The sequence below is a fragment of the Pantherophis guttatus genome, chromosome 12, assembly GCF_059756535.1.
Source record: "Pantherophis guttatus breed Tessera chromosome 12, ASM5975653v1, whole genome shotgun sequence".
NCBI classification, from domain to species: domain Eukaryota; kingdom Metazoa; phylum Chordata; class Lepidosauria; order Squamata; family Colubridae; genus Pantherophis; species Pantherophis guttatus.
The window spans coordinates 17,153,616-17,169,883 of record NC_142074.1 but is presented as its reverse complement, the minus strand read 5'-3'; the positions used below and the strand labels follow the sequence as shown (position 1 = coordinate 17,169,883).

The 16,268-nt window shown below is 43.3% G+C and overlaps 1 protein-coding gene across 5 annotated transcripts in view; it reads left to right on the top strand.

The window, feature by feature from the left end:
• The first annotated feature begins 2,746 nt into the window (after nt 1-2,746).
• DIAPH2 (diaphanous related formin 2) overlaps nt 2,747-16,268 on the top strand; it is a 343,475-nt gene continuing 329,953 nt past the window's right edge. For 2 of the 5 annotated variants that reach the window (XM_087877551.1, XM_060692131.2), the window contains exon 1: nt 2,798-3,015. In XM_087877551.1, coding sequence (XP_087733677.1) covers nt 2,902-3,015 — 114 coding nt within the window. In that variant the 5' untranslated portion in view covers nt 2,798-2,901. Of the gene's footprint in view, nt 3,016-16,268 lie in introns of all 5 variants that reach the window. The other 3 variants (XM_087877553.1, XM_087877550.1, XM_087877552.1) reach the window with 3 other exon arrangements.

Sequence of the window (16,268 nt, the reverse complement as noted above, 5' to 3'; positions counted from 1 at the left end):
GAAGCCAGTTGCAATGTATGGCTGGACCATAAGAAAGGGCGAGCGCCAAAGAATGAAGGCCTTTGAACGATGGTGCTGGAGAAGACTCCTGCGAGTCCCTTGGACTGCAAGGCGATCAAACCGGTCAGTCCTAGAGGAGATCAACCCTGACTGCTCTTTAGAAGGCCAGATCCTGAAGATGAAACTCAAATGCTTTGGCCACCTAATGAGAAGGAAGGACTCACTGGAGAAGAGCCTAATGCTGGGAACGATTGAAGGCAAAAGAAGAAGGGGACGGCAGAGAACGAGGTGGCTGGATGGAGTCACTGAAGCAGTAGGTACGAACTTAAATGTACTCCCGGGGATGGTAGAGGACAGGAAGGCCTGGAGGAACGTTGTCTATGGGGTCACGATGGACTTCGCAACTAACAACAACAACAACAAACACCATGGGTTAGTAACATGTTTGAACAAAGCTACACAACTGTGTCCATTTTATTTGTTTGTTTGTTAAATGTATTTGCCACACCTGTCTTGCCGTGGGGCTACTCTAGGCGACTTACAATAATAGTATCGTGTATGAACACAATTGAGGCAATTTATTTCTCCTTTCCCAGAATGTATCCTCAGGAAAGGATGAGAGCAACAGATACAGTTGCAAATTAGGGTTAAAATAATTGAAGCAATTAGTACTCGGTAATTTCTTCCATCTGCACAGGGAGTATTGTTTCCAGCCTTAGATTTAGCCTTTTAGTTTCCATATCAACAGAAATCATACTGGCCATGCATTGATGTTCTGCTTAATCAAACAGGAAATTAGTATTTTTCAAGATCTTTATGCATTTGCTCTCAGGGCAATTTTGAAAACCATTTTGATGAGTTTCTTGGATCTTTACCTTATGCATCTGTATTAGCAAGAACAACCCGATATGCATTTTTTGTACCCTGGGGAGGTGAGGGGAGGAGGAAAGGAACTGGTTGAATCCATGAATCATCCAAGAAATGTAATAAAGACATACCTGTGTACATCAAAATATTGCACGTACAACTTCTTGCACGATATTCTGGCTCATTAATTGCTTATGAGCCCTGGTGGCGCAGTAGGTTAGAATGCAGTAATGCAGACTAATTCAGCTCACTGCCAGGAGTTCAATCCTCACTGGCTCAAGGTTGACTCAGCCTTCCATCCTTCCAAGGTCAGTAAAAATGAGGACCCAGATTGTTGGGGGCAATAGGCTGACTCTGTAAACTGCTTAGAGAGGGCTGTGAAGCACTGTGAAGCAGTATATAAGTCTAAGTGCTATTACTATTGCCAAAGAACAGTCCATTTTCTGAGAAAACTTGGTGCCAACACATGGTGAGAAGCTCACACATCACATGATTAACGAGGCACAGGTTGAACCATTTAAAGCTCAAATTGTCTGACCTTTAGACAGGAAGGTGGGGTGGATTTCCAAACAAAGGCAAAATGGTCCTTGTTTGTAGGAACTCTGTTGACCAACAAAATTCAGCTATCCCTCCTTGTGATTGATGCCTTCGTTTTTACACGCTGCAAAGCCATTAAATGAGGATTAAGTACCACCGTTTTATGACTGCCGTAACAATGCTGATATACGGACAGTGGCTGCCTTGAAAGCAAAGTCTCATCTCGTATCAAAAATGTAGGAACTAGTAAAGGGAAAAAAATATTAATTTATATTGAAAAAGATTAAAAACTTGAATAAAAGCATGCCTTTGTATAGTTCTAGCCCAATGCCAAGCCACGTTGATGGCAGGGATATTTTGGACCAGCAAGCCATTTTGTGTGCATGTCGGTGTCAGGGAGCATTGTAAAAAAATCTACACTGCATATTGGACAAAGTTACAACTTTTGAATTGTCCAGGATGGCAGTTTTCAGTATCCTTTCAGGGGGTCAAAATATTTTAACATTTGTATTAATTTCTAATATAGTATCTATCGACAGTTTGTGCATTTAATTTTTTTTTTTTAATTTTATGTCTGTGTCTGCCCTTAAGAACACTATTTTCTTCACTTATTTGTAATGGAGAAATATAAGGCGTAAAGGGATGTTATCTATATGTAAAATTAAAAATGATAAAGATTCCTGGAAAGAGCCTAACATGGCAGAAGTAGATATAATAAGATATGGTGAAAAATGACTTCATTTGTGATAAAAGGATTATACAAAAGAGATGAATATTGAAAAAAAAAATGGGAATTATGCATAATTATAATTATACATAATTATAACTATGATTATGTATAATATGCATAAGATGTGACCCAGTCAACATTCTATTTATAAAATATGTATGAGGAAAGAAATTTTTTAATAAAACTTGTTTTTTTTTTTTAAAAAAAGAATGCTATTTAATGGGCTTGCGGATCACATGGGACTGCATTTATTGCAAACCTATCCAGTTTCATCATGAATTCCCCTAAAAAAATAAATAAAAAAAAACCTCCCAGCTGATGGGAGTTTATGAAAGCCTTTCCTCTTCCTCCCCAGTTTGTCTAATGCTGCCCCCCCCCTCAAATTCCTGCCTCCCCTCTCCACTCCCCACGCTCTGACTTCCGCCAGGCTTCTCTCTCTGGCGCCCTATCTTCACAGGCGCTTCCGGGTCCCCCTTAGCCAAGCCTTGAGGTGAGGGCAGCGGCCCAACGGGGCGGCTTCGGCAACGCCGAAGAACGCGCGTGCGCAGAGAGGGGGAAAACAGAGTGTTATGAGCGCGCTCCCGCGCCTGCGCCCTAGCGGCCCACTCCCGCAGCCCTGGGCAGAGTGGTAGGGAGGATGCCTGACTTTTCGCCGCCTCGTTCCCGGCACGACGGCGCATGCGCAGAAGCGCCTCCCGAGCGCCCTGACAGCCGGGGCGGGCGAGCCGGGTACAAGGCGGCCAGCAAAAAGAAAGCGCCGGACCGGCATGGAGGGCCAGGGGGCCGGAGGGGAAGACCCGCCGGGAAAGGGTACCCCGAGGCGGGGTGGCAGCGGCGGGGGACGTCCCTCGGAGGAGGAGAGTAAGAATAAACCCAAGCTGGTGAGTGCAGAAGGCGGGGGAGCCTCGCTTGCGGGTTCAGACGTTACATGAGAAGCGGGTCAAGTCTGCCCAGTTGCCCTTTTGCAAGTTCTGGCTAGTCCTCCCGCGTTTCCTAGCTTGCATGGTCCCAGGGAGACCCTGGCTAAGCCAACCCGGGTTTCCAGGGTTGCAAGTAGCAACCAGGGTTTCCTGGTTGTGTGAACCCAGGGAAATCAGGGCAGAAGCCACTAAGGCTTCCCTTGATGCATAATCCAAGGGAAACCCTCTTAAATCAATCTGAACTTTCTAGTTGCATGGAGCAACCAGGGCTTCCTGGTTGTGTGAACCCAGGAAAACGGTAGCAGTAGCCACTAAGGCTTCCCTTGATGCATAATCCAAGGGAAATCCTCTTAAACCAACCTGAACTTTCTAGTTGCATGGAGCAACCAGGCCTTCCTAGTTGTGTGAACCCAGGAAAATGGTAGCAGTAGCCACTAAGGCTTCCCTTGAAGCATAATCCAAGGGAAATCTTGGCGAGCCAACCTGTTGCATGAAGCAACCGGGGCTTCCTGGTTGAGCGAAACCCAGGAAACTGTGGTGGAAGCCAGGGAGGCTTTGAAGGATGCTTGAATCGGGCCCCGCTGTTGCTTTTGATAAATTGTGGCTAAACGAAGCAGGTTTTGGTTCCTTGTTAGGGGGTTGGATAATTGTGGTTTGCTAACCAGCCTTTTGCTTGTTGCAGGAACCAGCCTTACCTTGGTAGACCAAAAGTCTGTTGAGTTTACTAATCTGTGTACTGGGCCTCTCTGGGTAGTTAAGGGCTCTCTGTTGCTTGTGCCTGAATGATAGAGTTTGGGGATTATACTAAAACATGGTTTAGTCACAGTTGTTTGAATATCACCGATTTGATCTTCTGTCCCGTGTTATTCATCCAACCTCTGGTTCTCCAGAAAAGTTGAGTTTAGAACTTTTGTAATTCCTAGCTCTTTTGGCTGATTCAGTTAGAGGGGTGTATTGTGGAGTGGGGGATGTGTGTTTCACTGTTGTCACTTGTGTGTGTTACAGAGAAGCCTGGGTTGTCTCATGGTCTGGTGTTTGTGTCTTCTGGAAGAGATTTCTTCACTCTAGTGTTCCCCAGATGTTTCACTCAGCACTGCCTCTAATCAGTCGCAGTGAGATCAGAATGATGACATCGTATGGGGATGAAAATATGTAATTGCATCACGGGCTCTTGTAGCTACGTTGCATCATTGGCATGTGGATGTGATCACGTGTGTCATTTACTTCCTTCTTCCCAGTAGATAACAAGAGCCCTCAGCTGCTATTCTCCAGCCCTTGTGGCCTTCAGCACAAGGTCTTTTGTAGGCCTTCCCGGTCTACAAAAATAGAGAAGTTGAAGTCCAACACATCTGGTAGACATCAAGGTTGCTGAAGGCTTCTGTAGAAGTGGCCTTCAACAACTGGTGAACAGAAGCAGCCTTGGTAGATGGAACTTTCCATAGCGTTGTTGACCAAGCTTTTATTTGTACTTTACACAAAAGCCGGTGATAACGAAGTTTATTAAAAGGTGTAGCTGCTGAGCTTGCTTCAAAAATTAAGGTTGTCCTAAAGGGGAGGAAAAAAGAGTCTTAGATAAGATGTTATAAACATAACCCGTGTTTTGGGAAAGTGATTGCTACTTCTTCCACTAGTTTTGACTTTTCAGAGAAGCTGTAATTCAGTTTGTTTTATTATTTCAGTAATGTCTAGAGGGCAACATATTTTAGGTTGGGTACACCAACTTAAGCATAATGGTTGTCTGGAACGGGTCTCCAACCTTGGTAACTTTAAGACTTGTGGACTTCAACTCCCAGAGTTCTGGGAGTTGAAGTCAACAAATCTTAAAGTTGCCAAGGTTGGAGACCCCTGGTCTGGAAAGCAATAGACAAGTTTCAGTCCAATTGTCAACCTGTTTTAAGCAAGAACATAATGTTTGCGTTTTAGAAATCTGGCATCTGGCAAACTGTGCCCAACCCAATCTCACCCTTGCGCACGTCTGACTTCATAGTTGCACTGCTGATTTTTTACTGGTGTGATCTCAGAATCACAAAAGTGATAGCTGGGTTTGCCACCCCATTGCTATTAAGGGAGCACACATGTACTGTTTGACAACACTGCGAGGACCAAAGGACAGACAGATTACGACTTGAACATATTTTTTTAAAAAAAAATGTTTATCTCTAATGAAGTCTTGAGTGAAGTTGGCAATTTTTCAAGGTATGACCTCAGCAGGCAGCGCTATGATAAACAGAAGTTAAGAGGCCAAACAATTTGGTTGTCTAGCATTTTCAGACTTAGAAAAACTTCCCTGGTCCATTTCTGTATTTCCCCCCCACTATTCTAAAGTTCCAAGAATAAACTTCTGTCTGGAGAAGGTTGGGTGTGTATAAATCCCCTTTGAATATTTTCTGTGTTGCCAGTGATGGAATAAAGTAATAGCAGGGCAATTAAGTCAGCTTTTAGAGGAAAGTTCGAGGTTTCATCCTAAGTGAGATCTTTTAGGGAAAGAGGAGGTGAAAATGAAATTCCTAGTCAACAGCAAGTTGAACTTTTGAGTATTTGTATACATTACCTTAAGCTACAAATGTAACAACAGTAATTCACAACGTATCAACTCAACTTAATTTTCCCAACAAGCAACTTGTAATTAAAACAACAAAGTAGATACTCCGTGTTTTAAATTACAGGCTATTAAATGCACTGTAAATTCTAATGACTAAGATGCCCATGTGACATTGTGAACAGCAGGAAATTGTGGGTCCTGACTTTAGCTCTTGAACAGAACACAAGATTTAAAAAAAAGAAACATTAATTACCAGTAAATGAATAAAATAGAATTTTTTATTGGCCAAGTGTGATTGGACACACAAGGAATTTGTCTTTGGTGCATAAGTTCTCAGTGTACATAAAAGTTATGATAAGCCATGCATAAGTTCATTGATGAATATATGATACCCCTTTTATATCTGCAGTTTTGTTAATGGAAGACAGCTGGATACACGCCTGTGGCTTTGTCACTATGTTGAAATACACTGGGGAACAATTAAAAAAAAAAACACCCAAAAGCTATACATCCTAGGATATGTATTATTATTTTTTTGATAGAACATGCCATGCTTGAAGTCATAATTATTGCAGATGAACAGGCTTATCAAATCATTTTATACTATAGAATTTATAACTGGCCAATAGAAGTAAGCGGGAAGTGTTTGCCGCTATCGTCGACTATTGTAGAAAGGAAGAGTAAATGATAATCTCTCATCCTCGATTACACTTTATGCTTCTGTCGTTTACAGAATGAAGAGTGCTTTAATTATATACAATATTGGGCAGCGGAAAAAACGGTTTCATGGTCCTCTATAATTTTAATTCTGGGTAAGAATGTGGAAGGTGCTTGTTTAAGAATACGGAATATTGAATACAGGATATTAGCCTGACTAGGTGGCTCAGTGGCTAAGACACTGAGCTTATCGATCAGAAAGGTCGGCAGTTTGGCGGTTCGAATCCCTAGTACAGGTCTCCTGTGTGAGCAGGGGGTTGGACTAAATGACCTCTAAGGTCCCTTCCAACTCTTACTGTTACTGGTGTCTTGGAAGTGTTGATTCTTTTTTTTTTTTTTTTTTGGGCTAAGATAGTCCTCGACTTACTATCATTCACTGAGTGACGGTTTAAAGTTACAACAGCACTGAAAAAAGTGACTTACGACTGTTTTTCATACTTATGGCCACTGCAGATTCCCCATGGCCCATGTGATCAAAATTCAAATGCTTGGCTCATATTTATGACGGTTGCAGTGTCCCGGGGTCATGCGATCCCCTTTTGCCATAAAATGGGGGCAAAACTCACTTAACAACTGTCTCACTTAGCAGCATAAATTTCGGGCTCAGTTGTAGTTGTAAGTCAAGGACTGCCTGTATTTAGTGGTAGGATTTCAAGAACTCTCAAATGGAAGGAATACGTGGGGTCGTTGGTGGTCTTTGGGCTTGGTTGATTTCTTGCAGACCTCTCGTCACCAAACTAGGTAACATCATCATTGCTAGAAGGGAGTGGGCTTTGCTCTTATTTTTATATACAAGTGGCTTGCTCTGTCAGTGTTGGTTGGAATTACTCTTAGAGATTCCTTAATTAGTCTATGGTTTACTATTATCTTGTGTTTTTTTTTTTTTTTGAGTTGGTAGTTCTTGGGATATTGTTTGCTTCTTGATTGTTGTCCTAGTGTTAATCTTGGTGTTACCCTCTGCTGGTTGGTTGCTGGTGGGGAGGAGGCTTTTGATCTTTTTGTTTCCTTTTTGGCTTCTTGATTGTCTCTTTTGAATGGCATGTAGTTGTTATTTATCTCTATGTACCTGTTGTGCCTGTTGATGACTGGTTTGTCTGAGACAGTAAGTTTTGAGGAATAAGCTTCCGTTTTACATCTACAGATGCTATATATGGTAACATAGATAATGCAGTGATGCAGGATCCAAGAGGGGTGTGAAAGCCTGAGATCAAAATTCCTTTTGGTTGAAAAGCAGAGCCTACTTAATGAAAAACCCTCTTTCTCAGAGCTTGTAAGGACCACATGTGATATTTAGAGCCAGATATACTTCCTTGAAGGGATGCGGTGGCTCAGTGGCTAAGACACTGAGCTTGTCAATTGAAAGGTCTGCAGTTCAGCAGTTCGAATCCTTAGTGCCGCATAATGGGGTGAGCTCCTGTTACTTGTCCCAGCTTCTGCCAACCTAGCAGTTCGAAAACAGGTAAAAAATGCAAGTAGAAAAATAGGGACCACCTTTGGTGGGAAGGTAACAGCGTTCCGTGCGCTTTTTAAAATTTTTTTATTTGATTTATATGCCGCCCTTCTCCGGAGACTCAGGGCGGCTTACAATGTGCTCAGCAATAGCCTTCATCCTTTTGTATATTTATACAAAGTCAGCTTATTGCCCCCACAACTGGGTCCTCAATTTACCTACCTTAGAAAGGATGGAAGGCTGAGTCAACCTTGAGCCTTGGTGAGATTCGAACCTGCAGTAAGTGCAGGCAGCTGGTCTTAATAACCAGCTTAATAACAGGGTGCCTTAGACCACTGTACTACCAAGGCTCTTGGTAGTAACGGGGTGAGCTCCCATGACTTGTCCCAGCTTCTGCCAACCTAGCAGTTCGAAAGCAGGTAAAAAATGCAAGTAAAAAAATAGGGACCACCTTTGGTGGGAAGGTAACAGTGTTCCGTGCACCTTTGGCGTTTAGTCATGCCGGCCACATGACCACGGAGATGTCTTCGGACAGCGCTGGCTCTTCGGTTTTGAAATGGAGGTGAGCACCGCCCCCTAGAGTCAGGAACGACTAGCATATATGTGCGAGGGGAACCTTTACCTTTTATACTTCCTTGAATTAGCCTGTGCAGTGTCTCTTTTAGTGATGTATTTTAATTGTCTTTTATTTGTTGTGTTTCTATGGCTATCAGCTTTGATTGCAGTTTGTGGATGGAAAAGCTAATGGTAAACAAAACAGATAATACAGGACGTGTGGAATGAATGATTCAGTCTCAGCAAAAAGGTGCGGTGTTGAGTGGCAAGACTAAAGGGGAGGGATTTGTACACCTAGGTCATGGATTGAGGGATCCTATTTTGATTTTATTTTGTGAGAAATCTTTGGATTCTTGGCTGTGGCCTTGGATTACACTTTTTTTTTTTTAAAAAAAATTGAGCATCTGTGGTTCAGTACTATGGGGAGATTTTGTATGTAAGGTAAAGGTAAAGGTTCCCCTTGCACATATGTGCTAGTCGTTCCTGACTCTAGGGGGCGGTGCTCATCTCCATTTCAAAGCCAAAGAGCCAGCGCTGTCCGAAGACATCTCCGTGGTCATATGGCTGGCATGACTAAATGCCAAAGGCGCACAAAACGCTGTTCCCTTCCCACCAAAGGTGGTCCCTATTTTTCTACTTGCATTTTTTTATGTGCTTTCGAACTACTAGGTTGGCAGAAGCTGGGACAAGTCATAGGAGCTCACCCCGTTATGCGGCACTAGGGATTCGAACTGCTGAACTGCCGACCTTTCGATCGACTAGCTCAGCATCCTAGCCACTGAGCCACCGCGTCCCATGTTTTGTATGTAAATCGATACAAACTTTTAGGATGTAATACAGAGAGATGGGCAAGATGGAGAATTACAAACATTTCACTAACGTGTATTTAATGCTAATCTGGAGGTAACTGCAAAACCTAGGAAACTGCAGGAGGAATTTTCCATCCTTATTTACAGTGTGGTTTCATGGACTAAATTGCTGTTTATGAGATAAGCTGCCAACAAACTCATGTTCTCTCTCGTTTGATTTTTTTTAATATAGGTCTAATCTTCTTTCCATCCCTTTACAATCTCCCCACAATCATTTACACAAAGCTACTTATATCCACATTTGAATTGTAGAAAGTTAGCACCCACCCCTCTCTTAGAAGAATGAGATATTTTAGGAAATATTTTAAAAAGGCGGAATATTATATTTCCCTAAAGGGAGAAATATACTCTTGGAGACAGAAAGCAGCCCCCACCTTCCTTAATAGCCCTCAGCGGATGTCAGAACTTAAGAGATAGATAGCTCTATTCATAGGCAAAAATTCCCTGCAACAAGCTCTGAACAAAGGTAGGATTAGCCCTCAGCCGCAATAGGAATTGCCCAACAAGCCCCTTCATTGCATCAGCCCAAGCTTCAACCAAAAGTAGCTTAGACAAACTCCTAGGATTTGTACATGGCCCCATGGGAGTCTCACGACAGCCAATAGAATACATGTTCTTGCACAGGAATAGGAAGTTCAAGGGCAAGGCCCAAGAGAAGGTATAAATACCCACCCCTCTCAACCAGGGGTGAAATGCTCCCGGTTCAGACCGGATCGCCTGATCCGGTAGCGATGGTGGCGGGTGGTTCAGAGAACCGGTAGCAAAAATCCCTGTAACCCCCCCCCCCCATGCCCAGCTGAGCCGCGCGATCATCAGAGGCTGGTTTTTTTACTTTTAAAAGCATTTTTTCTACAACCTCTTCGGCTGAAAAAATGCTTTTAAAAGTTAAAAAAAAAAAAGCCTCTGATGATCGCGCGGCTCAGCTGGGATCGTCAGAGGCTTCTCAAAGCATTTTTTTCTGCAACCTCTTCAACCGAAGAGGTTGTAGGAAAAAAAAAATGCCTTTAAAAGCCTCTGGCGATCCCAGCTGACTTGCCTGATCGTCAGAGGCTTCTAAAAGCATTTTTTTCTCTGCAACCTCTTAAGGTTGTAGAAAAAAATGCTTTTAAATGTAAAAAAAAAAAAAAGTTGGCCACGCCCACTCAGTCACATTACCACCCCTCCACCAAGCCACGCCCACAGAACCAGTAGTAACAAATTTTAGATTTCACCCCTGCTCTCAACTCCATGTGGTCAGCTACCCAGAACCCATGTGGTTCTGCTTCATCATTATAAACCATCTTTCCAATCAGCCTCCATGTTTCCAGTGTCTTTCTCCCGGCTTGGAACTGAACCAGATGGATATTTCTTCCAACAGAATTAAACCAGCTTCCCAGAACAGGGAGGCAGGGTATGTTAAGAGTTCCCTTTCTTAAGGACATCCATCTAGTGCAGTGAGTGCTGAGTGCTTAAGAAGGCGCACAGAAATGTGCGTGCGGGCATACGCTCCTCAGGGCCATGCTCCGGAAAAGCCAAACTTCCGGGTTCTAGCATGCATGCACGCCCGACAATCAGCTGGCCGGCGAGCATGTGCACACCGGTTTTCAGTACTGTTGCATGCACAAAAGTATCACGCTCTGGAAGAACTGAACTTCTGGGTTCTGGCGCGCATGTGCACCCGACAATCAGCTGGCCGGCGCACATGCACACCAGTTTTCGGCACTGCCGCATGTGCAAAGAACAGCTGATCATCGCGTGCGCATGCGTGCCAGAAACCCGGAAGACAAACAAGCAAGGCCGCGCGTGCTGGGCGACATGGCTACGTGTGCCACTTTGGGCACGCGTGCCATAGGTTTGCCATCACGGATCTAGTGGGACCAAGAAGAAGGACCTTCTCTTCGGGACATCATTCCTGCAGAAATAAGATTGGCCCCCATTTTGATACTTTTGAAAGGCTTTGAAGACATAATTCTGCCAACACGGTTTGGGGCTCCCTGGGTGATACAGAGCCCCATCAATTGGTCAGTTTGATTGTCATCACCCGGGTGATGTGAGTTTATTAGCTTTTATATTGGGTTTTAACTTTTAACTTTATCAATGAGATAAAGTTACCACGAGCGCAGTGGTGGGTTGCTCCCGGTTCTGTCCGGTTCATTAGAACCGGTGGTAAAAGTGGCGGGAGGCTCCGCCCAACCGCCCGGATGTCATAATTGACGATCTGCGCATGCAAACCAGTAGTAAAGGTAAGTAGAACCCACCCCTGCACGAGCGAGTTGGGCGGCCATGCATATTTTCTTAATAAATAAATCAACGAACCCTTGAGTTTGGCATCTGTCCATTCTTTGTGTTAGGTGATGGGCCTTGGTAGTTCATCTCCAGCTTCCCTTCCTTCCCAGATGTAACAGTAACAGAGTTGGAAGGGACCTTGGAGGTCATTTAGTCCAACCCTCTGCTCACGCAGAAGACCTGTACTAGGGATTCGAACCGCCGAACTGCTGACTTTTCTGATTGACAAGCTCAGTGTCTTAGCCACTGAGCCACCTAGTCAGGCTAAAACTCACTTTCCCTGACTGGGAATCGAACCTGGGCCGCAGCGCTGAGAGCGCCGAATCCTAACCATTAGACCACCAGGGATGCTGTGGAAGAAATATTATGCCAGAAATAAGAAAAATCAGTAGTATTTTTTTTTTTTTGGTACTACTTTCATCATTATTTATTATCCTTTTAAACTTCCCAATAATTCCATTCCTTCAGCCATGCATACGTCAACGGAAAGCGTAAAGTATAACATAAAACTGTAATGGAAAAATAAACAATAATGCAGAATAGTTCTATAACCTAGATAAAATCCGCAGTAATAATAAATGCAGGACACAACAACAATAGAACTATCAGCCGAATAAACAATAGCGTGTTGACAATCACTGCTGGATGCAGTTTGGTAATTTCTCGTATTTTTGATCAGCGTAAAGCTAGTCCTCTACTTACAGCGATTCATTGGGCCACTGCTAGGGAAACAGGACTGTGGGCTTGATTGGGAAATTCAGGAGAAAACCTCCATATCTTGGAAGAAAGGAGCAGCACAATGCTCACAAAACACTCCCAAGAAAGTTTCGTGTATGTCGTCACAGAAAGTCAAACTCACCTTGAAAGTATCTTTATTTTTTTATTTTTTTTAAAAAAAGTTTTGGGAGTGAGCATTGAGAAATCAAGCGGCTAAATAATCCCGTTGATTGACAAAGCGTTGTTTGTTTAAAATCAGGTCAGAAGCGTCACGATTAAAATAAGGCAGTGCTATATGACATAATGTTTAAAATGCAATTTACAAGATTAAAATATGTACAAGTTAAAGAGAGGGCTCCTTGGTGCTCTCTGAGCTTGGCTGTTTCCTTGCAAATATTTCATTACCCAAATTGGGTAACTTCACCAGCACTGATGAGCGTTGGTGGTGCAGCAGGCTAAAGTGCTGTTAACTAGCACCAGCTGCCTGCAATTACTGCAAGTTCGAATCTCACCAAGCTCAAGGTTGACTCAGCCTTCTATCCTTTCGAGGTAGGTAAAACGAGGACCCGGATTGTGGGGGCAATAAGCTGACTTTGTATAAAAAAGAACACCTGGGGGGGGGGGGGCGAAAGCCTTACTAAAAGTAGATATATACAAAAGTATGAAGGCTATTGCTTAACGCATTGTAAGCCACCCTGAGTCTCCGGAGAAGGGCGGCATATAATTTGAACTAACAAACAAACAAACAAACAAACAAACAAACAAACAAACAAATAAATAAATAAATAAATAAATAAAATGTCTGCAAGAAACAACCAAGCTCAGAGAGCACCAAGGACCCCATAATTCTCCTCCTCCTCCTCCTCTTCATCCTCCTCCTCTCCCTCTCCCTCTCCCTTCCTCCTCCTCCTCCTCCTCCACCCTCCCAGCACTGATGATGTTCCCTAGTTTGAGTCATGAAACGTCTGGAAGAAAAACAACCAAGCTCAGAGACCACCGAGGACCCCTCCTGTCAACCCAGAGCTACAAATATTCTCCTTTATAATTTAAGCAGCGCTTCGCCAGAAACTAGCAACTGTGCTTTGTGTTTTGTTGTGCTGCCACGAGGTCCTCAAGCGCGCCCTGATCAGGACACAAAGGACAGATATACCGATGCGTTGTTGTCTGCATGTCACCACAATTGCAAAGGGCAGAAGCCGTCGGCTAGCTCCATTTGTTCAGAGTATATTTCCAAGCTTTCACCAGACCCAGGTGCCAACTCCTCCATCGCTTCCCTCCAGTGTTGGTTATTTGTAGCTTTTCCATAGGTCCTCTTTGCTTTTACATTCTTCAGAATCTTCCACCAACCTAAGGAAGCTTTTCCTGACAGTTAGAACAATTAATATGTGGAACAACTTGCCTCCGGAAGTTGTGAATGCTCCAACACTGGAAGTTTTTAAGAAGATGTTGGATAACCATTTGTCTGAAACGGTGTAGGGTTTCCTGCCTGGGCAGGGGGTTGAACTAGAAGACCTCCAAGGTCCTTTCCAACTCTGTTATCCTATTCTATTCTTAAATGTTAGTCTCTGATGAACCAGTTGTAGGCCATAGACAAAAGCTTTGATTTTATACAGGGGTGGGCTGCTGGGGGTTTGCAGAGGTAAGAACCTCTAGCTAAGATTCTGTGCAGGTTGGAGAACCCCCAAATCTCACTCCTGGCTGGTCCCTCCCCTCCCACCCCGCCCTGCCGCTCCCAGGAGTCCCCACGTGGCCTGTTTTGGATGCAGGTAAGTGCAGAGCGCTCGTGGAGGCTCAGGGAGGGCGAAAAATGGGCCTACTGGAAATTCAGGAAGAAGTTCCAGAGGGCCTCCGGAGCCTGGGGAGGCTGTTTTTGCCCTCCCGGAGGCTCGAATAAAGCCTCCGGAGCCCGGGGAGGCCAAAAACGCACCCCCCCTGCCATGGTGCAGGAGGCTGATTAGGCCATGCCCACCATGGCCACGCCCACCCAGCAACCGGGCAGAGAACCCCTTGCTAAAATTTTTGAAGTCCACCCATGATTTTACAGCACCCAAATTTTGAAAAGTCCTAAACTGGTTTTCCAAGAGTTTGGGTTTTGGAGTTCTAATGACTAAATTCGTTTCGGTTTATAAATGCAAGAAATATGCTTCAAGGGAAAGTTTGTCTTATTTATTTTTGGCCATGTAACTGAAGACGTTGCCTTGGCAACTGCCTTGCACATAATTCAGTGGGGTGGTAATTCAGTAAACTAATTTTCTAAGTTTGGCAATCTTTTAACCTGTCACTTTGCGCAGATTACAGCTCAGATATGAGTGGGCAGCTATTTCTTGCTTCCTCCTTCCTCCGCTGGTTTCCGCATGGATAGCACAAATCTTAGGCACCACCGTCATCTTGGGAAGAGACACAAAATGACCACACAACTTCAGTTCTACCAATTATTTTGGAACAAAAAAGCAGCTATTAGCACCTTCTTTAAAAAAAAAAAAAATGACGAGCCTACTATCTCTCCAAAATAATTGGACACTTTTTTGAACACACATCCCAATTTAATTTTGTAATGTCCAGAACTTCCTATCTTCACACTGATCTTCTGTGCTTACAGTCGAGTAATTTGTTGTTAAGCTAGTTGTAATGCTAGCTTTTGGTCTCAAACATTAATAATTCTTTTCTGCAGCGGTTCTTGGGCCAGTATACGATGACAGTATAAATCAGTCTCCCTATAGGTCAGCATGATTTGGTTTAAAAAGAAAAATGGTATGTATTTTCCATACAGTAGTTCTTTCAAGCAAGCTCTTTTTTTGCCCTCTCTCTAGGATCTAGTTTCTCAACAGTTCTAGAATGGCTGTTTAATTCCTTTGGATACTTACTCAAGGGCTTAAAGCAAAATATGTGTAGGAGAAGGATAGGCAGAGTCTGGGGTGTAGAGTCAAGAGGGTAATTACTTTCCCACAAACTGCATTACTTTTACTATTAGTCTTCTCATCGTTCCTATCGCCCATCTCCTCCCACTTATGACTGCATGACTCTAACTTTGTTGCTTGTATCCTTACAATTTATATTGATATTGATTGTTTCCTAGTATGATTTGATTGCTTATTTGTACCCTATGACTATCATTAAGTGTTGTGCCTTATGATTCTTGATGAATGTATCTTCTCTTTTTATGTACACTGAGAGCATATGCACCAGAGGTGGGTTTCAGCAGGTTCTGACCAGTTCTGGAGAACCCATAGCGGAAATTTTGAGTAGTTCGGAGAACCGGTAAATAGCATCTCTGATTGGCCCCGCCCCCATCTATTCTCTGCCTCCCAAGTCCCAGCTGATTGATAGGAAATTCTTTATTGGTCAAGTGTGATTGGACACACAAGGAATTTGTCTTTGATGCATATCAGTGGTGGGTTTCAAAATTTTTTACTACTGGTTCTGTGGGTGTGGCTTGGTGGGTGTGGCATGTCTTGGTGGGCATGACTAGGTGGGCGTGGCAAGGGAAGGATACTGTAAAAACTCCATTCCCTCCCCAATCCAGGGAAAGATTACTGCAAAATCTCTATTCTATTCTATTCTATTCTATTCTATTCTATTCTATTCTATTCTATTCTATTCTATTCTATTCTATTCTATTCTATTCTATTCCATTCCATTCCATTCCATTCCATTCCATTCCATTCCATTCCATAGAATTCTTCAATTCTGTTAACTTTGATCTAGTGCCAAGTTAGTGCTGACCATTAGTTGACTAGATTCTTGTGTATAGACTTGAGCAATAAATCAGCTTCACTGGAACTCAAGTGTGTGTGATTCTGATTTTTTTGTGCCTGACAATATATTCAGTAAACTCAATAACTCCATTGACTCATCCATTCAGTATTAGATTCTGGTCATCCCTTGGCAGCTTTTTGGGTAGTCATACTTTCTCAGTCCAACCAACCTCACAAGATTATACTATAGGGATGCCACGAGGAAAGGTAGAATATGCATTCAGGGAGGGAATAAAATGCATATGTTTTCTGTCTAAATCAAACAGATTTATCAAATCTGGAGTTCTAAATCCTTTCCCAGCACAGGAATTAAAGCAATGTGTTTGTAATACATGCCATGAATT